Source organism: Salarias fasciatus, chromosome 16 (assembly GCF_902148845.1).
Source record: "Salarias fasciatus chromosome 16, fSalaFa1.1, whole genome shotgun sequence".
NCBI lineage: Eukaryota > Metazoa > Chordata > Actinopteri > Blenniiformes > Blenniidae > Salarias > Salarias fasciatus.
This window is the reverse complement of record NC_043760.1, coordinates 15282182-15308212: the sequence shown is the minus strand read 5'-3', so window position 1 is coordinate 15308212 and position 26031 is coordinate 15282182. Positions and strand designations below refer to the sequence as shown.

The following is a 26031-nucleotide window of genomic DNA, read 5'->3' as shown; positions in this document are numbered from 1 at the left end:
AATCGACACTAAATGAACACGATGAAGTGAGCGCACCCTCAGCTCATTACAACTTTTCTCTGTTTTCTTTGGGCGACGCCTTTTTATTTCTGTTGATCCTATGTGAAAAATCACTGTAGTTACAACATTAAAGTACAATTTTATTAACAATAATGTTTCTATTGCTGCAAAGTTCTTGTTTTGTTCAAATACTTTGAATTATTTTTGTTTGCTTCTGTGAAATACAAGTTCTTTGGTTTATTATTTTGTGTGAAACACCAGCTGCATGAGACCCAAATGTAATCTGATGTCAAACTATAAGTAGATTCATTAAACTGAGACAGGATCACTGCCACTGACTGGATTTTCTCAGTTCCGCCATCTGGTTTATCCGGCACTATCTGCCTCAGTGGGCGCTTCATATATGTCTGTAAACTAAATGATGGCGGCACGCAGGGGTGGAGGAGTTGGGTTGAGCTTGACGGTTAATGTTCAACCATCCATCTTCAGTAGGGGAAAACGAACCTGTTTTACCCATTTTGTTTGAGCCCCAGTACTCCTTTGTGTTCCCGGAATTACCACAATAAGAAAAAAATCTTTCTTTGTTCTCAGGTTCACTGGAATCGCCTCAGGTGTCCTGTGACTTTTAGTTAAAGCAGTACAGGAGATTGATGGGTGAAAGTAGCAGGTGACATTCCACCCATGGGTCTGAACTGTCTCATATGGAAATGGAAGCAATCATGTACAGTATGAGTTGAAAATGTATGCACATATAATAAACACAGAACTCAACATACAGACATTTCTCCAGCAGGAGCTTCAAAAAGTGGCAGTTTATCACTTAATTTTTTTCAGTCACGGGTTCATTTATTCACAGCCTGTCTGGCTGGCTCCGAGCAGATGGGAAAACAGGAAGAGGTGCCAAATGTGACAGAAATTTCAGACCCCGGTTGATTCATCAGACGCAGGGGTCACAGATCTGATTGTGTTTGTTGTGCTCCACAGATGGAGTTTGATGATCCTCTCTCTGCACAGGAGCAGATGTACATCCTGTATGAAATCAAAATGCGGTGCTACCAGAACCTTTCCAACACGGACCCCGGGACCACAGGTACACAACAGACGCACAGAGAGTCGTCCCTCTCTTTAAAGGACACACTCGGCGCTGCACTCTGGGACCAATGTTCAAATCAGCGACACTTCAAACGCTGCACTCCAGGGGAAGCTTCAATAAATTTTCTTCTCACAAAGCGCTGCAGAACGGTATCCAAACTATTTTAAGAAACTTGTTTGTGCAGCAAAAATTCTGAAGGTCTTTTAATTTTCAGCTACAATTCTGCAGTATGCTGTCAGAAGTTCCGCTTTTTTGAACTTTGGCATTTTCTTGGGCAGCTTGAATTTATCGGTTATTGTATCCCCTTTTGAAAAAGCTTTTCATGCTTATAAACCTTTACAGTAAATGGTATTTACTAACCCTGGCAAAGAGGAGGCACGGAGACCTTGAAAACCTATGAGTCACAGTTACAAACACTTAAGGACAACAAGAGTGATAGAAAATATGTTCTCTATAATAACATGAATCCTCATTAATCAAACACACACGGGTCACATTCACCCTGCTGTAACATAATAATAATGGTCAACAATGTGATACCTGCCCTTAGTGTAATAATTGAGAATTTTACCATAATAGAATTTATGTAATAAAACCAATAATGAAAGAATTTTTCAATAATGCAATAAAATAGAAAAACACATTTCTGACCATACTCGAGAGAGTTGTATAGTATTTATTCTCAATGAATGAATAGAACTGACAAAACAAACGACACTTAAGCTGCAGTAGCCTCAAGAAACGCAGACTTGTTTATATATTATTACATTACTGATATTAACTGTTACATTTCCAAATGTTTTTGATTTTTTTTTTTTAAAGCTGCCTTAATAGTGGAATAACTAATGAAATAATGCTAAAATGTTTTGACACTCTTTGCATGTTATTGACTTTATTACACCTAAAATTGGTAAAATTGTCGCTGTTGGCAGGTCACAGAAAGAGCTGATCTGAGCCAAACACACTTCTGATCCTCTGAAGAGGTTTGTTGTGTTACAGAACAGAATTTATTGCAAAGCACTGGAGCGAGAAGGTTAATATATTGTAGGAAATTACAATTCTATAGTCTTGCTGAATATGGATAAACTATGGTAGATACCTCATCTGCATAAACAGAGAAATGTGTTTCCGTTTCTGTGGTGGCAAGAACAAAATGTCAAGTCTGGCTGTCCTTTATGAAACACTGCAGTGTGGCTCCTTTAGGCAACAACGTTTTCAAGTCAAACAGGTGTGTGTGGGTGAGTGTCCGTTTACACGACAGCTCTGCTCGGAGCCACTGGAAACACAACTTTTGGAAAGTGCTCCGACACTCTCTGTGAGGACGCATGTCATTTTCAGAAGGATAAAGTGTAAATGCGAAACGTTTCTGATATGAAAACACAAAAACAATGCGTTTTTTGCTCGAAACGTGTAAATGGGGTTTTAGAAGCAGATGGAACAACAGTTGACCCAGGGTATCATGTTGCCGCTGTGAAAACAAATATCTCTGTTCTTGTGACTTTAACATGCTGCAGTGTTAGAAACAATGGGGATCTCTCAATATTGTAAGAGGGCGGTAAACATTAAGATTCTCAGTGGGGGGCATGTATATCCATACATATATGCAGAGAAATGGTTGTTCCCTGTTGCTTTTCTGCTTTATTCTTCCTTTTTGTTGCACAGCAGGTGGCCTTTCAAACAAATTCTTAGTTTGTCGTCAATATTCATCAATGTCTCACAGTGTGACGACTTCGTCAGACAGGAGCAGCCTGGTGCTTTTCAACGCTGGTGACTAATGTTGAGCTTCTGACCCCGGACTCCATTGTGATAACTATTGATTGGACTCCTCTTGCAAAGCTTGCTGATTATTGGTCCGGACTGAGTTCTCTTTGCAGGTTTCCAGATTTTTCATCACATTCTGCATTGTAACACATGAAAGTGTTTGCGTGATGCAGGACAAAAAGGACAGACCTACGTTTTGCTGGATGAAATGTGACTTTCATGCCCACTCACAGTGCATGTGAAGTGAAGTGGCTGCTAAAGCGCAACAGCTGTTGGAGAACATTACTTTATTTACTGATGACAAAAACAACTGAAATGTCAATCGTGACAGCAATACAGAGAGTGGGGCGTGTGTCTGGCTGTCAAAGTGCTTCTCAGGCTGTTTCTAATCTGTTGGTTTGGACGTGGATCTATTGTATTAAAGAGTATTTAAAGATGACTCTTGTGTTTCTCCCCTTTATGAGGATTTGTGCTGATATGTAAGCTTACATTCACAGATTTTTATCAAAATCCACAGAATGTGATAAAACTGCACTTTGTTTCAAGACTAATGTGCAGCAAAGGATTTCAGCTATCACTGAGCGTAATCTAAGACTGTGCCGAGGCATGGTAGGACCCACTGATTGCCTGTCACAAGCTACAAGCTGCCTTCGTCCCGCAGCATAAACTTCAAGTGCCTCTGGGATGCTGAGATAAACGTGTGCAAAATACGCACACGTCACAGCAGAAGCTGCGTGGAGGATCAGATAGGATGTGACAGTAAACAATGTTCTTCTACATGTGTGCCACCCACAGAAACCAGATTCAAAGAGTGAAATGTCTTTCATTAATGGATAGCAGAGGTCAGTGTGCTCCCCATCCACAATCAGAAGATTGTAATTCCTGTTCAATTTGTAAAGACCAACCAGGCATCAGTAAGAAACATGCTGACTTCCTCTCCGTCTCGCTGCAGATGAGGCCTGCCCTCCGGACTGGGACGGACTCATCTGCTGGCCCCGGGGCCTCCCCGGTCGGGTGACCAGGGTTCCCTGTCCGTCTTACATCTACGACTTCAATCACAGAGGTTAACTGTCATCCCTAACAGCTTTTTCAGACACAACATCGCAAAGCGCTCTGCAGAAAATGGCAAGGAACCCAAATTGCAGGCTCAGAATGGGACCGTCTTTGCTGTCGACACGTAGCGATGCGAGTGTTTTTCACGTTGTCTCACCTGCTTTTGAAGGAGCTCTCTGTATGACAGCATGTTTTCAGTGGAGAGAGGTTTTTACGAGTCGGATGAGGAGGGTGTTCCATGCCTCGCCTAACAAGTGTAGCTGAAAGAATGAAGGAGAAATCAATCAAGCTCTGCTTGTATAAGCTAGTTTAATCCCGACAAGAGGTATAATTACACAGAAGTGATCACAATCGCTTGTATATGCTTTCACTAAGTGCACAGGAAGGCTTTGTCCTTGGTAAGATGGATAATTTGCAGAGCCGCCTCCCCCTGTCAGTTGTGTGAATGTAATTTTATACCTGAGGCTGTGATTCCTCCACGCTCTTATAAAGTAAACTTCAGATTGCTGCTCTTAGACACACATTCCAACCTTTTATAATGTCGATAAAAAGAAACAGTTCTGGATGTTTTCACGTTAAAGGCGAATTGACTTTTTTTGAGAAAAGTTTTTTTTTCATATCAAAGTAAAACATTTTTTCCGAGCTAATATCAGTAAATGGATTTATAATATAGAGGGCAAAATTATAATTTTTTCACCCCGTTTAAACTGACTGACTGAATTAAACAGAGGAAAAGATCATTTATTCCAACAGTGTAAAGATTAATGAAATGGAGATAACCTGTCCTGATCAGTGTCCTTGATGCTTAAATTGCAGTCAGTCGTGGAACTAATGACCTTAAAGGGGTGGATATCTATGCAATCTTTCTTTCTTCTCATATATCTCAAATTCTTGTCATACAACCGAAATTATACTGACTACGAATACTTTGTACAGGCATTGCATGCTGTAACTTTTCTACTTCATAATTGTTGAAATTAAATGTTGGAATTCACCAGAAAGCGTTGGTTCACAGGACATGCTTACAGGAAGTGTGACGTGAACGGTTCCTGGGTGTTCGTGGAGCACTGGAACAAAACGTGGGTCAACTACTCGGAGTGTGTGAGCTTCCTGCAGCCCTTGGGCAACGAGGAGGGAAGAGTGAGTATTTCATTCACAGCCGGTCTGCCTCAAATGTCATTCTGACTCAGATCCAAATGGAGCTTGACGGTATTATTTCTTGGCTTGTGGAGCAGTAGTTGCAGGTTATAAAACATCAGTAAAATCATATCAAAAGTGTAAGAAGGAGTCTTTGTAATGGCATGTGTGGAATCTTAAAAGAACATTGCTGGTAATCGTCCTCTATCAGGCCCATTTCAATTCCTATGATTATAAGTTCTTCATATATTCCCAAAGATTGCACTCTTAACCCTTTTGCTAAACCTCTGTTTCCTTTCTTCTACCTTGAAATCAAATTGACGATTACTTTTGTTTGGAGATTGTTCAACTCTTCAAACATCTATGGCTCACTTCGTTAAAAGATAATGACATTTAAAAATATTCCATCCTGACCCTATCTGCTTTTAATTAACCTTGTATTTGTCTTCAAAAGTATCTGGGTAATTAAAAGCAGGCACAGATGTATATTTTTGTGACTTCAAGGGTTTTTAAAGGTGACATACAGTAGGTGTTCATGAATGTGAGGCATCATGAAGGATTGCAATAGATTTGTGATGGCAACTGAATAAAACAGGGAGCAGGAAACACCTGCAGCAGTTAATATTTCTCTTTTGCCTCATACGCTCTTCACTTGCGTGTTTGTAGAGAACTGAAGGGTTGGTTATTAAAAACACAGAAGTCGGTTCAAGCTGGTAAATTTAGATTCCTCATATATTTCTAAATGTGACTGAAGGAGTCATGAAACTTATTGCACGTCACAGAGCCCCTGAAGTTTGTTCAAATGCCAGTGTGTCTTGTTTTCCCTTCAATTTATTCATTTAACAAGTGTGACTCCTCAGTGCAGTGGGGTCGGCTCCATTTCTCCAGCCAGACTGATTCCAAGCCAGCCACCATGGCTGTGATGCCCACTCTGACACGAGCAGCTGATCACACAAGTGTTCTCTGGGGTTGATGTTGGATTGCTGCTGGCTCTTTCATCCTCTACACTCTAAAACTCAGGAGGTGGTCTGAGATAAACCCGCTCTGTGAGGCCCACCCTGGCAGATAGGGCACAGTCTAAGATTGTGGAGATAGGGGATTGTGACAGTTTACAGAATCTTATCTCGACAGCTCTCTGTAGTTTGATTGAATCCAGTCTCATCACGCTGCCTTCACTACACCTTGACCCTGTGATCCAACATCGCAAAATCCTGACTCATCGTCGAGCAAAGCGTTTCTCCACATGGTGAGATGGTGAAGGGCGACCGCAGCAGGCCGCCAGCAGCTGGAATTTGCTCTATTGCTTGGACCCTATCCAGATTCTTGGATTCTTGGAGCTGATGCCAACTGAAGCGTCAAACTAGAGTCAATAGAAACAGCAAAGAAACTTTTTTTGTTTCTTTATTTCTGCTGCTCATAAAACAAATGCACGAGGTAATACTGGAAAAGGATGGAGACATGCTTTCAAATGATCAGGTCTGAGTGAAATTAAGACATATTGGCCAGTGCTAAAGCCATCTTTTTAATTTCAGTTGCTTAAACTCCTCTTTTCTTGTTTAGAAGAGCTTCAGGTGTCACAGGTGATTTACAGCTCCTCTCGCTTCTTTTGTTCTTTCAGTGAAACCTTTCTGAATATCGTTCAGAGCTTTTTAGTTTTCTCTCCTGTTTCCTGTTGGATGTGTTCCCGTGAGTTTCTAAGTGCACTGAATTGCACATTTATCTCCTTGTGTTCACAGCAGGAGTTCTTTGAGCGGCTCTCGGTCATGTACACCGTCGGCTACGCCGTTTCCTTCAGCTCGCTGCTGGTGGCCATCCTCATCATTGGATACTTTAGGTGAGAGCGGACTTTGTTCATACTTTAAATGATTGTTTGTGTGTGTGTTTGTGTGTGTGTGTGTGTGTGTGTGTGTGTGTGTGTGTGTGTGTGTGTGTGTGTGTGGAGAAATTGCAGCGTAAATCACAACATCCGATTAGCCAAAGAACACTAAAACACCCCAGGAGTGGAAGAGCAGCAGGAGCTGGCTCACTCACCTGACTGCATTTTCACTTTCTCCGCTGATAAACATCAACTCGGGGATCTTCAGTGCTTAATGATGTGCGCTTTGCTGGCCGGTATAGAAAACAACTGACAATCACATGCATTAATTGTCTTTCAGATGTCTAACTGTGTCCTGACTGCGCTGCCATTTCTTCTATCCATACTATGGCATGAAACAAATTCCCAGAAAATAATGATTCAGTCTCAGACAATGTGAAGAAAGTGTGTGGTGAACAGAAAATCTGAATTTGCAAAGAAGAAACACAAAAACACAAAAGGCATTGTGGGCATTGCTCATCAAGCATCTTAAAATGAATTAGAACAAAGCAAAGGGAAGAATCAGGACACTCAAAACTGTCTGATTTTGCACATTTTTCCTGTAAAGATAAAACAATATTTGTGACATATGAAAAGGCAACTTGTCTGAAATGCAACAAGTGCACTTGAAACATTGTTGTGTAATAAGTCCTGAGTGTGTGAGGTGAAATCTAGTGTGATTATAATCGTATTCCTTTTAGCCTCACCATCCTTCCCAGTTGCCAACAACTAGTTACTTAGTCAGGCCACACGCTGTGGAAGGCTGAACCCTGATTAAGTTAGCCAATACACTGTAAACCCATGCCAAACAGGCACTACACACATGGGAAGAAACAAACTCCTCAACATGTTATTCCACGCACATGAATTTGATTTGTGATAATGAACCTCTTCGAACCGGTCAGGGACAACCGCAGTGCTGCTGTGCTCTGGTGAAACCGCAAGATATTCCAAACAAGAAGCAGTGCGATCACATAATTAACCTCAGAAGGAGCAGATGAAGCGCTGCGGTTCAGCTGTCGGGCATGATAAGGCAGGTCAATGTTTCCATGGAGTCGATACTATTGTAATGATTTCTGATTTCATGTGGACACAGAAAGTTGTAGCATCATTCGTGGCAAGTTATGTACATGTGATAATTACGCAAGGCAGTCACATTTGGCTGAAAGGGTTTCACGATTTCCTCATTTCCTCAAATGATGTGCAACACGACTTATTTTATCTCTCATGACAGATATTTATTAGTTCTATGTATTTTGCAAGAATCAAAACAAATACATCGCAACGCAACAGGAATCAGTATCGTATTTCCTGGATGCGAAGTATCATCTGGTCAGAAATTGCATCTGTTAGAAAATGGAAAAAGAAGAAAAAAGAAATCATATAAATAACAGCGGTGTGAACACACCTTCACAGTTATTTTTCCTTGCCCAGATGTAACTGCACCATTGATAAGTTAATCACAAGCTTTTTTTTCATGATCATAATAATAATTAATTTGCTTTTGTCCAGTTTTTCACAAGTTTCCCCCACTCTGAACTCTTTTAACTTTGCCTTTTCTGGTTTTCTTTTGCAAATTTTATATTTTTTGTTTGACTTCTGCTGTGTAGCTTTTTATTGGCGATAATTTTTCTTGCTGCCAATGAGCATTCTGTTGTCATATAGTGACATCTAGTGGTCTTAGATGGTATTTACTGCTAAATTTGGATATATATGTCAATTAAGTATTGACCCGCCAGACCACTTATAGTCGCAAAAATATGCTTTGCAGAAACAGTAAACCAAACCTGTGCATTAAAAGTGGTAGAGAGTGTAGAACTGAGCCGTAACACCTTCTCCAGTGAAATCCAAAATGCTTCCTATCTGGGCCTACTACATAAACAAATACATAAATTGTCGCTATAACAATGTGAATTCCCCTCACTTTCCTCATCCTGGTAATATATTGTCCCTATGCTTTTTTTAACATTAGCTTCTTTGTTGTGTGTTGCTTCAGCACCACATAGAATATTGTGACAGATTCTGACCATGCAAACTGAAAGAGAAAACCTTTTATGGGTTTTCAGAATGATGTTTTTCTAAAGTATAACATTTCCCTAATTGTAACAGCCCTCGAGTTTTTGTATATTTACTCGTAATTCATTGGGGTTTTTTTTTTTTTTTTTTGCTTTGTGCATCATTTAAACTGTAAAACATCTAACAATGTCTCTTAATGTGAGTATTTTGAAATTAAAGAAGCTGTTCCTGATAGCAATATGATACTCGACATACTAGACATGTCTTGCAAGGACAGGTAAAGTCGATTATGTCAGATTATATTTAGGAAATGACATTAAAACACACAGTATTCTTCTTTCTGCCAGTTAATGACTGCTTCTGTGGTTTAATGTAATCAACAAGCACCTCAGCATGTGAGCCTCCCGGTTTACCTGCGTGTGGCGCAAACAAACAACCATAATTAACTCCACTATGGATTCAGATAACGAAGAAGATCCTGCCACAGTGTGCACATCTACCTTAAATCTCATATGGCAGAATATTGATGTCTGAATACAAGAATCGCAGCAAGAAGGTTCAGCTTCAAATCGTTTGCATATGGAGATTGCATGTTTCCCCATGTGCTGCCTCCGGTTACTCAGGTTTCCTCCCAGAAACATGCATGGGACGTTAATTGGTGATCCCAAATAGCCCCAAGGTGTGAGTGTGAGTGTGTGTGCTTGTGTTTCCTGTAATGGGCTGCAGACCTGTTCAGGTGTGTCGATCCCTCACCCATACTGGGCTGGGATTGGCTCTGGTGATTTGTGATCCTGCAGAGGGTAAGATGGACAGATATTACAAGAATCAGTGAAATTAAAGGTCATAAATATTGATATTTTGCTGCTGAGTCCAAATCTGCAGTTCAGTTTGGACTGAATATTTGTTTTAATATTTATGAGTTTAGATCAACAGTAGCGACCCTAACAAATAAAATAATTAACGTTATTGGTAGAAGTGAAGGAAGATTTACACTGTGCTTATCAAATATATTAAGAATTAAGAAGTAATTAAAAGAAAGTTGCTGGTAAGAAAAATTCAAAAATGAAAAATTTCTTAACAGAAAAAAATACTCACAAGCATCAAATTGTCATCATATTTTGAGTACAGGGATGAAATTCAATACAGCAGTTTTGTTGTTAATGTCAAAACCTTGAGTATGAACTGATTTTACCCAGAAGCCACAGAAAGATTCACTCATTTAGTTTCATGTATTGCTTCACAAACTGACTCAGGTTGTGTATATTTTGTATATAACCATATTCAAAAGGGTCACATCAAATTAAATCACACTTTGGAGGTTGATCGTCAAGCTCGTTGTCTCAAATAGATCTAATTAATCCAAGCTTTGATGCCGATAAAAGCGTTGCCACTTTTCATCCCCAAGGAAGCCATCATTGTCAGCCATCTGTAGCATTGGAAAACCACCAGTGAGTTTCTGATCTCCAGGCTAATTATGGTGCTTTTAAGTCACTGTAATGAGTCTCTATCTGGATTTTAAATACCCTTTGAGAGTCCTTGACCACCTTGAGCTCTTGTAATACAATAGCCCACTTGACCAGAATGACTCAGCTTTCATGTTTCATGAGAATTGAAAAAAAAAAGCACACACACACACACACACACACACACACACACACACACACACACACACACACACACACACACACACACACACTCACACACCCACACACAAATTAAAGCAGAGATTCAAGGTCTGAATTGATGGGGTATGGAGGGGCAACCTTCTGGTCCTCTTGTCTTCTCAGTGCTGTTCTACAGTCCTTTTTTCAGTGAAAATAACCCTAAAGTGTCTTGAAAAACCTTCAACAACTGCAATTTTTTATTAGTATCATTTTTGGATTGTGCAGAACAATCACATATGAAGAGAATAACAACTGCAATAATATGAGGAACTGATTTTAAGCTTATTTCTGCCTCCAGTTGCTCATTCTACATTCCATCCATCCATTCCTCCATTCATGGTAGGTTTTTTGGACTTTGAGCAAATCCCAGCTAGGCAGGGTACACTGTAGATCACGAGCAGAATCACATGAAATCAAATTTTATGTAGATGTTAAAATAAAAAAACAGGGGGATACCCATCCACCTTCCCAGCCCCTGCCACTGTATTTCCGTATCAAAAATAAATAATAGAGATGTAAATCACTATTGTGTGGCTGCCTTTAGCATTCGCATAATAAATGAATGGCGTCAATAAACATGGGACATGATGGAAAATTGTCCTGTGTGCCAATAGAAGGTATTCACATGAGTCTTGCCTTTTTGTTGAGAGTGGCGTGGGAGCTTTGTCTCGGTTATGGGAAGACTGTAAATCCAGTGACAAACCATCAGTAGTGTATGTGTATATATATATGTATGTATATATATATATCGCCATCCCCTGGACCACTGAAAGGAGTATTTTGTCCACTTTCGTCAGTCTGGCTCTGTCTGCTCTTCACCTCCAGCAATTGAGCTAAGCTAACTACGATGCTAACAGCTGGGATCCAGCCACTGGACGCACAGACACAAAAAAGGTATTTATGAGCTTATCTCACTTTGTAAATGATAGGGAAAGGGCATGGGTCCAAAATCTTCCGAGTATTCCTTTAAGTCTGGGCCCATGGCGAGCTATCAAGGATGGTTGAGCTTTTTCTGTCCTTCTCTGATGAAGGTGGTGTTGAGATGGGATTGGTTCCTGTCAGGGGTAACAAGTGAGTGGTAGATTCCACACCTTGCCTCACAGCCAATCAAGTTGTGTTTGAGAGTTGCTGTAGTTGGACAAAGAGCACAGGTTGGGTCCTTGCCACATGGTGGAGGTTTTTCTTGGATACCAGAAAGCAGAGCATTGCAGAACGAGATGAATGAGTTCTTCTTCTATTCATAATGACCCCAAAGCCCCTTCACCGCCATTTATTTTGTCCAGAATGAATTTGGAGTGATTCTTTGTAAATTTGCTTTTGTAAATTTTGTATTTGATGATTTTGTAAATATGCTGTGGGTTATCTCCTTCAAATCTAAAAAAATAACTATTTAAAGCTAGGGTTGGCGATTTGAATGAGATATATTTTTTAAAATACTGGTTAAAATGATCTTTATGACCCAATGGGAAGCAATTCATAGCGTGTGTTTAAAGTAGTTTGGAAAATATCCGCTATCTACAGCAGGAGTAAAACGGGAAAAACAGCAACCAATCGTCTTGACGGGCCCCTTTTTTTTAAACCAATCAAATCCCTTCGCCGTTCGACCTGCCCCCTGCGCGTACATGTCAATGGCGTGCACTGACCCTGGTTCAGTGCGCGCGTAGAAGGACGGAGCGTCGTTGCAGAATGGCGGAGAAGAATGTTTGGGGCTTTACTTACCGGTGAGTGCGCCATACTTGGCATAGTGCAAATAAAGAAAAACGAAGCGCTGAGGACAGGTTACGCCAGGAACGCACTGGATGCGGAAGCGCTGCGCGCACCGCGTGCGCGGAACGCCTCTGCGTCTCCGCTCCCAACGGAGCTCCTCCAATGGGGTGGGAGCTGGGCGGAGCCTTGGGCAGATGCTACATTCGTGCTACATGCTAGTTTTCCAAGATCGCCAACCCGAGCTTTAACTATTTATACAAGGAGACTTTTCCTTCTAATCAGTGCTGAATAGGTGAAGAATTGAAGTTGCATCCAGTCATGATGATTTCTGGTTATAACATTAAGCTCAATTAGTGCTTGCTGTCTTGTAGAGCAGTGGCTCTACACATATGTAGCTGAGGTTAACTTTTACCAGAAGTCCTGGAAGTTTCTTGTCGTACAGAATCACCAAAAGCTCCTAAGAAAACCAGACCAAGAGTCTCTCTTTGCAACCACAACAACACACACTCACATTCAGAGCTATGATGCCTTTAACTCTTTATCAGGCAGTTCATCATATATAGTAAGTTAAGCCATTTATTAACTTGTACATTTCTTCTGGTTTCTTTATACCTGTTATAAACTAATACCAGTAACAGATAATGTTGCAGCATCTTGAAGGCTATACAACTTCAGAAGCAAACTATGATTGTTCTTGCAGTGAAATGAGCATTTTAACCTCGACGCAGCCTTTACTTTACAGTCTTCCAGTTTCCCCCAGGAGAGAAGTTCATCACAGTCAACACTGTGTCACTGGTGCTGTGAAGGTCATTTGGTGGCTGCAGAGGCTGAAAACCAACTGTCTCCTGACTTGATTTGAGTACGGAGACATTTTCAGTGGGTTGCAGGTGTGACTGACAGAAATGGACAGCTGAGTCAACGACATGTAACTGAAGTGTCAGTAGTGTCATCCTGACAGAAGCTGCTTATTTAAATTTCACAGTACAGCGTCCAACATTTCAAAGCACCACTGATGTAGGATTGGAAATCTTCAAGTCTTACATTTGCCATCTGTTTGACTTGATGAAGCTGCTCACAAGTCTCTGATTCAGATTTGTTCTTAACCCCTCACAGCTCTCACTAGTGTCAGTTTCTGTCGTCTTTGTTCACTGATACTGTAAACGGCTTGTATGAAGTGTAATTTACATTGCAGCAGTGCATTAACCTTTGCAAACCACAATCAACAGTTTTCACATTCCAGAGCTGAGCTGATGGGTGATGAGGTAGACAGTGAGATCAGTAAAAACAAGGCATTCTGGGAAATTGCCCCCACTGTATTTATATTTGGGCAAGCGCACATACAGCTGCCTCTTTTAGCTCTCTGCAGTACTTAACTAAGTCATGGAAGTCAATTTAAGGATGGATGGATAATAGAAATACACCTTCAGTCAGGGATGCAAACAAACCTTTCAGGAAATTAATTTCATCACCTTCAACCCCCGAATAAGATGACTGTGCAAAACGCTGAATGGGAGCCTGGAGAACGATAAGCAGGAAAATCATCTGCACTTGTAAGTACAGAAAGATATGCATTGAGCTACCACTGTTGAGAATTGCAAAAAAAACTTTTAACTTTCATAAAGACAGATGTGGATGTGGAAGTGCTGTGCTGGCTGATATTATGAAAGCGTGCAGGTGCAATAGTGTGTCACTGCCTGAGCTTCATGCAGACAGTGATGGGGTTACAAAGTCCCACACAACTCTCACTATTGTGGAAAAACTCAGAAGTCCATCTGGATGTTGTGGTGCTCGATAAGCCAATTATTTTGCAGGACAGACTTATGCTGCATCAGCAGTTCACTTGTGTGGCCGAAGTGGGCAGATCTATTCATCTGCTCATCATCAGCTCATCTTCCTGTAGGGGAAAAGGTGAAAATGCAAAACAGTCTGCTGCACAAAACTGGAGCAAAAAGCTCTTCAAGCTGACAGGGGAATATTTGGATGAAGCTGACAAGTCATGCTTTTTTCTTTAGAAATTTCCACTGAATAGTGTCTGGAGACGAGCCTTGGATTTGCTCCCTGTTTTGTTTTTTTTTGTTTTTTTTTGTTTTTTTTAAGTTTTTAGTTCCTGACTAAGAGATATGTCAAATAATATATCTGTGCCTCAAGTTTCTGCATTGACAAATTACTTTTTTTTTTTTTTTTAATGTTACTCTTTATATTTACAGTAGAAAGCATCAGGTGTGGAGGCAAATTTAAAATTGGCTGAATGCTGAAGGACTTCCTGTTAATGTTCAAAAATAAAAGAGCCTCCACAACAAAATTTTTAAATGGAATCCATAGGACTTGATTTAGTAAGATCACTCAGATTGCTCGTGTTACGACTTAAACACATATATAGGTGGAACTGACGACGCACACAGGAGAGACAGAGGGAACAGGGAGGGACATGGACAGCAGGTGAGGATGGGAGACAGACAACAGATAAACATGTGTACTTTCCACTCCTTCACCGTGGTTTTGCACTCCTCGCTGTCTTGATCCAGCCCGTGCCAGACAAATGATTCAGAGCCGATCTGCCAGTCTGGGCCCAGAGTGAAGGCCAGCTCCTGCCTCTGAACGCCCGGACACCAGAGAGCAGCCGTCATTCTTGGTGTCAAACAGAATTACACTTTTTCTGAGTTTGTTCAACCAACACACCAAGATTAGAGAGAAAATGCTCACAATCTATTAGGAAGGTGTTCAGTAAAGTTAGATATTAGCTTTCCCTTGACTACACTTCGGATTTCATACTGTACTTTCATCAAGGTCTTTTTCGGTGACAGCAGAAACAGAAACACCAATTGTTCAATGAATTTACGACTACTCTTTGTCTTCCTGACAGGCGCCTTCACTGCACCAGAAACTACATCCACATGCACCTCTTTGTTTCCTTCATGCTGCGGGCCGTCAGCATCTTTGTGAAGGACAAAGTCGTCCACTCCAGTGCTGGACTACAGGACCTCGATTCTGCCCTGCTGGACAACCTGAAAACAGTCAGCATAGCGTCACTGGACAAGTCTCAGTATGTGAGTATCCTGTGATCATCTTTCCGTTAATTAAAAAAATTGCTAAATGTTATATCACATGAACAGACGGTTCTAAAATATAAAAAAAGGTTGATGGATATTTGATTTGATTGTTGTAGGTGATGTATAAAGTCTTTGAGTTGTACAACACCAAACATGTATCCATGAGGCAAACCAAGAAATCAGAATATTGCCCAATGCTGTTCAAGATGATATCCATCATAGTGGGAACTAACACTTGTTTGCATGTGAGAGCAGCAAATAGATATGCTGTTAGCAGTCTGACAAACTGAAGTAAATTCACATTCAAGTGGTGTCTCAGCTGTACAAAATGTCTTGTTTCCAAGGACATTACTTTTGACAGAGAAAAAAAAAAACATTCAACGTGACTCTCTGAAGCTTCCATTTATCCCTCGCTGAAACTGAAAAGAGGACGCTGACGTCCTAACATGTCACACTCCTAATGTACCTGCTGTAATCGAATCTTTTCCCCACCCTTTCACTGCAGCTCTTACCTTGCTTTATGGCGGGTTATTTTGTTCTGAGTCAAAGCTCTGGGATGTTTTATTCTCAATATGCTGGATTTTTCCAATATTCTGCAGTATTTCTAAAGCTTTGCACTCAAACTTCTTACTTTCTTGATTACCAGGGCATGCATGACTCATGCCACTTTGCAAACACCACAAAGTAGCTTGAGAAAAGTGCATGAAAGGACATTGTGCATTATCAAAAAATTGCCAGAATGCACATATTTCAAATCTGCATTGAAGTTTATGTTGGATCACTGAATGGCATCAGGCCCTTTTTTTAACACCATTTAAAAAAAAAAAAAAAAAAAATCTATTTATATTTTAATGTTTTGGATTTCCAAATCAGCCCTGCTTAGAATCCAACTACAGCTGATCCACAGTTTGCTTCATCAGGCATCAAATGCTTTCAGCGGGAGGCGGATCTGAATGGAGGCCAGCCTGCTAAGCACCCACATTTCCCCCTGTTTGTTTTTGGCATGCTGTTGTACTGTTTGCATAACGAGGTCTGACATTGTCTCGCTAAAATAACAGCCACTGCTGAATAAAAGGGCGCCGTCTGAATCGCTGCCCGTGTTGTTCGGCATTAACGAGTCTTTCACAGATGCACAAATCAAACACGCGCTGGCCACTGACGCACCGCCCCAACCATCGCAGACACTGCTGCTCAAACAGTCCAATAAATGAAAGCGCAGTTGATCCTACTCCTCTTCCTCTTTGTAGACGTAGCATCCTTGATTCTCGAGAATTTAGCTTTTTTTTTCTTTTCTTCATCTATCTTCTTGAGCTTATAAATCTGTACAGTATTATTACATTTTACTGCTGTATCTATACAGAGATTTGTGCTACATAACCATTTTTTTAAGAACCTCATCCAGGTTCCAGGTCCAGATCACAAATGTCAAACTCAATGTCAAACTGACAGTTACAGCTGCATGTTTTCTTTGCTTTAGTATAAACAGGCACTGCATGACTTTTTTTTTCACCACTTTATCCCTAAACAACCTGAACCTGAACAACTAATCTGAAAGGGAAGTAATGCGTGTAGCTTGCATCAAATTAAGGGCCCATTTAAATGATAACGTTTCAAGAGAAAACACATCCTTATTGCATTTTTTTTTTTAAGAAAAGTTTTGCATTTACACAATGTTTTGAAAATGATGTCTGTTTACATGTAGATGACACAAATACTGAAAACCATGTAGTTTTCATGTTGGGCCATTACTGTGTGGTGCTGGTTGTTTTTGCAGTGAAACCACACACACTTGCTCACAGAGAACACCGACAGTGAGAACACTGACGATTGTATGGGCAGACGACCAAGTTGGATTGTTGTTGCAGATGATCAAGTCCCTGGAGATTATGGACTGGGAGTCATGATACTCCACACTACCGTTGTTGTTATTTTCCATCTCCTTATGCATGTAAAGAAGAACTCTTGACTTGTAGTCATGGCGAACTTGTGTTTTCCCCTGTATACATGGAGACAGAGTCAGAACGTCTTCACAAAGCTGTGTTTTCAGTGATTTTGATCATTGTTCTTGTGTAGGGACATCCAAAATTCAACAAAATTGTGTGATTGTGTGGAAAGTGTGTGATTTAATGTGTGTTGGTTTTGTTTTGAGAGCAGGTTTGATGATTATCCTGTTAGACACATGCTGCTCTCAACCCTCATGACCAGGTACACCAGTGCTTCTGCGAGTTTTATTGTGCAGGTTTAGAGAGTGAAACGGATAACAGTGGTTAGGTCTGAAAAGAACATTTAAATAGAAGGGTTGATTGCTCATCTTGTTTCCAAACATATAATTTATGGTCTGCTCCATTTCTGTTTTCCAGAGGGTGGTTCGCTCGTTCTTGATGTTGATGTGCAGTGAAATTAAATAACTACCCTTTCAGAACTTTTTTCAGATAAAAGTCGCCAACAGCTAATTTTCTCTGTCTCACATGGGATTGAGGTGCTAAATTAAAAGATGGAACAGCTTTAAGGCAATAGGCTTGGAGTAAGTTTCTTGCCTCCTCTAATTTCATCCAAACGATTAAAGGAATGAGGCGAGAGACAAAAGTTAGAAAAACGCTTGTGGATCAAATAAAGTGTTTACTAACTTCTTTTCTGTAAAGCTGCATAAGGGGAGGGACTGTTTATTAATGAGCCATTTAATTCTTCAAGAAGTTTGATCTGCAAAAACAACTCAGTATATAATTTTCTTATGAATAATGACGCAATGAGAAACAGTTATGATTCATTTGTGATTCTGAGTCGCTCTCCCTGCTCCTCGTACTCTTGTATGATTTCCTCATTGTGTTTGGATAATAAGTATAATACAGGAAGTGCGACAGCGTGCTCTAATGAAGAAGATCGACCCATAAAAAGAAACCGAGTTAACAAGATTGTGTAGTCAAGTGTGTGATTTGGCAGCCGTCACCATGGATGGAACGCTGCTGACGTACAACCACCGTCATCCCATTACTACAAAAAACACAAAATCCAAATAGCTGCGCACAAATGATCTCAAGATTAAATTTACTGATGTACTTTGTGGTTGATTTGTTTTGACACAAAGAAAAAAAAAACAGTATGTTCTCAGTGGATTTGACACTTTTAGGTCACATGAGAACACAAGCTGTGATAGTTAATTATCACAAAGGTTCAGGGAGATTATTTGAAGCTGTGCTGTGATCGTCAGCCCATTCCATTAAGACAACACGCAGATCTCATTACAATCTGAATGAAATTTCAGGAGGTCAATTAAATGGACTTTTACGTTATTAAACAGTCTGACAGAAACTGAATATTACTGCACCTAATGGAGCCAGGGCAGGAATTAGTCAAGTCTAATTGCTGTAGTGATTAATCTGAAAGCTGCAAAGTTGAACTGGACACTTTCCACGAATACACACAGTGCAACACATTTTCACTTATGCAGAGCTATTCATTGCATAACTTGATCATTTGTTTACTTTTCATACTGATATTCTCCTTTGACTGTTGCAGTGTTTTTCTACCGAGGTTTAAATTTTCCTTGAGGCATTATTTTCTCTCGAAAGACATCAATGGGGTTCTAACTAATATAAATGCTAATAATAAGCATTATGAGAACAAAAAATTATGAATTGATACACCCGGTCCAAAACAGTGTCCTAAACTTTTTATGTTCTCTATGAAAGTCGATATGGTATTTCATACACTGAAGCATAAAATATGACATTTTTTCTGAATATACAGTCATTATCCAGTCATGCCTGGATCACACCATGACGTTTTCCTTGATCCGTTTTGTCGCTGAAGAGCTGATAGCACCTGTAGAACCAAAAATACATCCAATGATAAACATCTGCTGGACCAGCAGGGGGTTTCCTTGTCTTTATTATGCATGAAGCGGGCACCACATTGCTCTGAGAGGCCTTTTATCTGGAATCATAAGTCTGTTTCACACAGTTTGATCTGTGACTTTCATTGGCCCTTAATCCACGTTGCCTTTAATCCACGCCGCCACCTGCTTGAATGCTGACAGAAAGCAGTCTGGTTTATGTGTGGCACTGCTTTTGTGTTTCTGTGCCGACTCTGAAGATCTGAACACTCATGGTTTCAGCACTGAGCTAAATTTGTTGTCTCCAGGAAAGTAGCCTTGACATTAACTCCTACTTGTCTTATTCCAACATTACGTTGAAACAATGAGACTTACTTTGGTCTACTCTAATATAAATTTTAATCCCATATCTTAATCCCTGTCCTTGTGTGACACTACCCACACGTCACAGCTCAACTCAGCTCACATCTCTGTTTTTGAAAAGCTGCTCTGTGTTCTAAATCCCACACCGGCGCGTCAAAGCTCAGTTTTGTGTGAACTGCTTGTAGCTGGAGAGAGGAAGGAAGCTTGTTTACGGTGCACTTGAGGATTCTCTGTGTGAATGATTGGATTTTTCTTTGTCCTCCTCGCAACACAGTCAGCTTCACACAACATATAATATTTCAGCGTCTTTGTGAATGTGAGGAAGTGGGAAGCCACTGTTCATTTACAGTAAACTGTAGCGTCTTTATCGATGGGATCTTTGTATTTAAAGCCTCTCTGTGGTGTTTTTTCCTTATTCCTGCCCAGATGTATTACATAAACTGTAAATTGCACTAAGATTATTTACTTTCTCATGTAGTGCAATGATTGTGTGAGATACTGCAGTGATCATCAAAACGGCACGTATGTGAGCAGCTTCGGAGGAAACAATAAAGATGCAAATGTTTTGTCGTCAGATTGGCTGCAAGGTGACAGTGCTACTATTCATCTATTTTCTGGCCACCAACTACTACTGGATCCTGGTAGAGGGGCTCTACCTCCACTGCCTCATCTTCATGGCCTTCCGCTCCGATTCCAAATACCTCTGGGGCTTCACGCTCATCGGATGGGGTAAGCTTGAGAAACACTTTTCTTTCCGTTGTTGCTTCAGCCTAATAGTCGTCTGTGGGCTCTTCTTCCATCAAAAGTACCCCCAAGTCCCGTCCCCACCATGAATTGTATCCAGAATGAATATGGAGGGATTCGTTCTTAAATTTGCATTAATGTTGTGGTTTATCTCTAAAAATAAAAAAAAAAAAAATTGAGTAAGCTATTCATTCAAGGAAATTAAAGACTTTTTGTCCGATAGCAGAATGTTTTCTTCCATTCTCTGAAGCCCCACATTAGCACATTAGGGGAGAGAATAAGCCATTGGATTATTTATTTATTTTTTGTGTGTGTGTGAATCTTATTTCCCAGCACTGTAGAGTAAAGAATACACTGTAATGAAGACTGAAAAAAGTCAAACATAACAAAACAAAAAAACAGAATTCAGGTTACGGATGCACAAAGCAACTGTTAAATTAAATGACATAATATCTATTTATTTTCACGGATTATCAAACTGAGCAGAATATATCTCTATCTGGATGACTGGGTGGCTGCAACGTGAATAGCATCAGTGAAGTTGTCATTTTTTTGTGATGTGTGGCGCAGTGGTGGATCCTCAAAGTACTGAAACTAAGATGGAGATTAAAATAAAGTTTTCGGACTGCCGTTTTACAGTTGGGTGTATAATTACTACAAATTATTCAGGGACACAGTTCAATTAAAAATTTTAGAGTTTTTTTTTTTCATGAAGTTAGATTTCAGTTGGAAGATACGCCACTCCAGCACACTGAACACCACCATGCATATGAATGGGAAACAGACTTCACAAAGACAACTGCAAGATGTAGCAATAGTTGATGCTCTCAGCTCACAATGACAAGGTTGCAGGTTTAAATCCAATCCAGGTCTTTCAATGTGAAGGTTGCATGTTCTCCTCATGCAGTTTTTGGTTTCTTCTCTTGTCTCCTTCCACAATTCACAAAACTTTCAGCAAGGTCATTTGATCAACACAAATTTCCCCTGCGTGAGTGTGTCTGCCTTGTAAATAAAAAAGATATTAAAATAAACTAAGATATTAAGAGTATGGAGGAAAAATTAATAAAGTAATTAGACAATAAACAAGATTCTATCAGTCACATGAAATGCAACCTGAATTAAACTGAATTCTCCAAATGCAGCGTTTACTGTTAATCAGCAGTTAAACTAATGCGTGGCCCATTTGAATGGTCGTATAATTGTCAGGTGTGATGATTACAATGTTTGGTAATGAGTAGTGATTGTAAAAGACAGCATTCATCAGTGAAAAGTAAATATATTTGTGTATTTATAAAAGAGGAAATTCCTGGAAGCAATCAAAAGTACGACAGTGCAGCACAACTGATTTGCCCCTGGAAATCTTTGTTAGTGTGGATTTTTAAGCAAATGCATGGGGTGGACCGAATATTCAGGCTGTTTGGTGTCAGACAGCGTGTTGATGGGCAAGGCTGTAAACATTCAGCTGCATATGCAGAGGGTGGACAGAGTAATATTCATTCATAGTAAAAGTGAGGGCTTTGAATCCAATCCCAGATGCAATAAAAAGTCAAGGAAGGAATTGAATAAATTCATCCTCCAATCTAGTATAGCAGGTTTTTTTTTTCTCAGAAAAGCCATTAAGTGTAGCAGCAGTCGGTGACACATGTAGGCTACATCACCATGCACAAGATATGTGCTTTTCAAGTTCTCTATTTAAATCTGCAGAATTTTGCTTGCAAGTATTTATCAAGTGTGAGAAAGAGATCTGATCAGCTGCATTAGATAGGTGTTACACAGCAAAGGGAAAAAGGACACGACCTCTGAACTGTGCAGCTTGGACTGATATCTTGATGGACAACAGCAGAATCTTTATCTGATGTTGGTAAAAACATTTTCTGCACCTCAACATGTTTATCCCATCAGCAACAATCTAAAAGAGGCTCCTCGCTGTACTGTGTTCAGTCTAATCTGAAGCTTATAGGGGAATACATCTCGTATAATCATCAGCTGTCATTGAGTTGCCATTAAGTAATGGCAGCCCTAGACTTAATTCGACTCTGTCAGTGCAGGAACACCGAGTGCTCTAAGATTTCACATTTAGTCTTTTAGTGATTCATACAGCATATTTATTTATTTTTTTTTCTTATCAGATGTGCTGTCAGTGCTGCTATAACGTCCTCCGTTAACTCTCCAAACACCATGGTGTGACAACAGAGTGAAAACAAGCAAATCTCAACAGGGAAACAAGACCATTCATGCTTGTTCTCCTATAAACAGACTCAGACCCCATTTACACAGCACACAACAGTACACAACGCACGCACACACAGACACACAGACACACACACACACACACACACACACAAAGGAGTCCACAGTGGGTCCACAGACATTTGTATGGATGGACAATGAAGTAGGATTGTTATGCTGGGCGACTCTCAACTCTAAAACTACTCAGTCCCAGGAGAGCATCGACTATGTGTCTGCCATTATTGTAATTGTGCATCATGCCACTGACTGTGCATGTGATCCACAGTCGTAGCAGTGTGTCAGCAAAGTTGCAGTTACCCCGGTTGACCCAGAGTTGAAGCGCTTTTGAAAAGTTGCATTCTCCCCAGTTTCCTCTGTGTTATTTTTACTTGACTGCCTGCAAGACGCACACGCAAGATAAACATACAATCCATTCGATTACTCATGCATTCATTCTTTATACAGGCTGTTTATAGCCATAGCCATATTTAGTGGATGTATTTTCAGGCTGTGACAAAGGAAAGTGGCATTTCCTTAAAAGAAGTTCTCAGAAAATCCCAATCTCAGCCTCATCACTTTGTTGGTGCAGCTGTGTTTTCAGGAGGCAAAATGTGTAATTTCAGTGTATCAAAACCCTTTTAAGAATCCATGTTCTTATTACAGCAGTGCCTTTCTGCATGTGTAAACTTTTAAAGTATGACTTTTCGATGAAACAAATCTATTTTTTTTTTTTGTTTGCCTATAAATTGTAAATGTAGTTATTTTTCAGCATCACGGCCACAACATTGAGGATTCATTGCTTTCTTCTGCTTCTACTTCCCAAATTGTTTTAATCTTTGCTGATGCAATTCCATCCAGAAAGTAATATCAAAGCTTATTTAAACAAAAATTGCAGTGGTTACCAACTCTGGCTTTTTAGGAACACAGCAGATTGTTCTGAAATGGGAAGTAAGCGAGCACAAAGCTCAGTTCAATTTGAAGAAATAGGCTGTTTAGTTACTCCGGGGATGTGATTTCACAACATTACCGTAAAGGCAGACTAAATGTACACAGGTAATTTGTTGGATTGTGCTCCATACCCAGGAGAGAAGATGAAATCTAAAAAAAATAAATGGTGCTTTATGGCTCTCAAATGTTTGTTTTTTTTTTCATTATATAGCTTCTCCTCTAATTGTTTTGAAGCAACACTAAGTGTGAAAGGGAGTTTTCAACTTTCCAGGAAAAAGACACTTTCTGTGTAAAGAGGCAGTGATTTTGCTGTGCAGTTTCCATTTGACCAAATTTAAATGAATAGAGAGAAAGAATGTTCTCCGCAGGAGAACTGGAATGTTGGATTATCTGCTTCTCGACCAGAGGATAAAACTGGTGTCCTGATGAGCAATGTGTTGCTACAGAGAAGGACCGAATGCAATTGTGTTCATACTTTTTGTGCTCATGAAGCACAAACATTAAAGAGGCTTATTCATGCTTCGACCAGACAGTCAATGTTTCTGTGTCAGCAATTTACAATTTACTTTTCTTATAGCATTGGACTGGAATGTCCATTCGTCCTGCTCAGGGTGACGAGACACACACACACACACACACACACACACACACACACACACACACACACACAGAAAGGCAAGGCTGGGATGAGAACCACAACCTTTTCACTGTGAGTTGAGAACTTGAGATTGTAATCAATAGAGTCATTCTCTGTTCAAGCTGTATCAAGAAAATCATCTTGTGAATCAGTCTGCATTTCAGAAAAGTTGCGTTTTCCCCTGTTTGCACATCACGCATGTTTTGTCCGAAAAGCTGCTTTGCTGGAGCAGTTTTCAAACATTTCTCTTCAGTGGCTACAAGCACTGTTGTAGTGTAAACAACGACAAAATATGTAATTTAAAATGTTTCTTAAATTTTGTCTGGAAGTATACTCACTTGTAAGGCATATCTTGGAAGCAAAGCACTATCTGAATTTCCCAACTTGTCTCTGACCTGACGGCGACACAGCAGCGTCTCTCTTTCTGTACTTTCAGGTGTTCCTGCCGTTTTTGTGGCAGTGTGGGCGATTGTCAGGGCAACGCTTGCGGATGCAAGGTAAGAGAGCGAACCACTCGGTTTATTTTCAGGCACCGCATCACTTGAAAGAAACCCAACAATTAAAAATTAAACAAATCAGGATTTGAAAAAGGTTACCATGTCTGATTAATAAGCTTCAAAATGAACATGAACAAAAAGACAATTAGAGCTGGTACAAAAATGCTGATTAGTTTTGACATTTCAGCCATCGGTGAGATCAGATTAAATATGCAAATAAACCAACTCTCAACAAATGTTGGAGAGCTTTGATGTATGAAGAGGTTGTAAACAGATGACGGGAGATGACCACGATCACCAGAGAGACTTTTTGGGAGGAAAAAGGCATTTAATGAAGGGAACACATCCTGCTACTGCTTACACATGATGGAGGAACTACTCTGCTCCTGGAGTGTGTGAAAACTGATGGTTCAGGCAGGAAATTGAACACAGGGATGAAAGAATGACATTTTAGAAATCAAAATTTTTAGATGCAAATGTCATGCAGTCAATCGAGAAACTCAAATTGAACAGAGACGGGCTCCTTCATAAACAAGACAAATTTAAATTCAGACACACCAGAAACAGTCCCAACGAGTGCAGAGGCAACACTTAGAAAAAAAAAACATAAAAAAAGATAGAATTTAAAATGAAAGTTGAAAACTAACAAGCTCCAATACTGTCAAGATAAAAAAGATGCAACCATCCATCCTCCCAATCTCTTATTTCCTCAAACCAACGCTCATGCTGACAGTATGAAGACCGCAGGAGCCGAGGAATTACAATGTTTTATCCAAATCATGCTTGAAGACTGCAAGCTGTTCACAGATGAACCTACAGATATATTACCTTCAATAGATCCAGCTTTTATCCTTTGGCTGTCAGATCTTTAAATAACTACTTACCTGGATGTTAGTGTTTTAATCTTGTCATGTTTTCATGAGAATTTTAGTAATTGTCTGCGCGCTCAAGTGCTTCTCCTTTTTCACTTTATATTATGTATTTAAATCATGTCAACTTTAATATTATGTTTTTAAAACACTACGTGTACTCTTGTCTAATATTTTTCTTTTGTCTAATTTTTGTTGACGCACAAAGGGGTCAGCACCTGTAATTTCATATAATGACAAATAAAGCGATCTGAGTGGAAAACTGGAGGATCCGTCAGGTCTGGAACATTTCCATATTAAAGTGAAACGAAGGTGAATCTAATCTTAGCAGCCTGCTATTAGTTTCTCATGAATGGCTGATCGCCTGTCACAAAGGTTTAGACTCAACGCCACAACACATCCACAGGTTTTAACCAAAATCTGCTGCATCCACTGGAATCACAGGAGTGATCATTGCTCACCGTCTTTCCAGCACCCTGATTTCTTGCTTACTTTTGAGAATTCTGATTCTCTGACAATAAACATGGTTGAACCTGACTGGAAAGAAAAAAAAGACAATCAGTCAGGTTTGCTTAG

The 26031-nt window shown here is 40.0% G+C and overlaps 1 protein-coding gene across 1 annotated transcript in view; it reads left to right on the top strand.

Annotated features, from left to right (window-relative positions):
• Positions 1-26031, top strand: part of pth2ra (parathyroid hormone 2 receptor a) — a 55424-nt gene that overhangs the window by 5307 nt on the left and 24086 nt on the right. Inside the window, exons 2-8 of the mRNA XM_030111956.1 lie at positions 985-1090; positions 3807-3917; positions 4923-5047; positions 6781-6878; positions 15150-15333; positions 20107-20260; positions 24526-24586. Coding sequence (XP_029967816.1) covers positions 985-1090; positions 3807-3917; positions 4923-5047; positions 6781-6878; positions 15150-15333; positions 20107-20260; positions 24526-24586 — 839 coding nt within the window. The remainder of the gene's footprint in view (positions 1-984; positions 1091-3806; positions 3918-4922; positions 5048-6780; positions 6879-15149; positions 15334-20106; positions 20261-24525; positions 24587-26031) is intronic.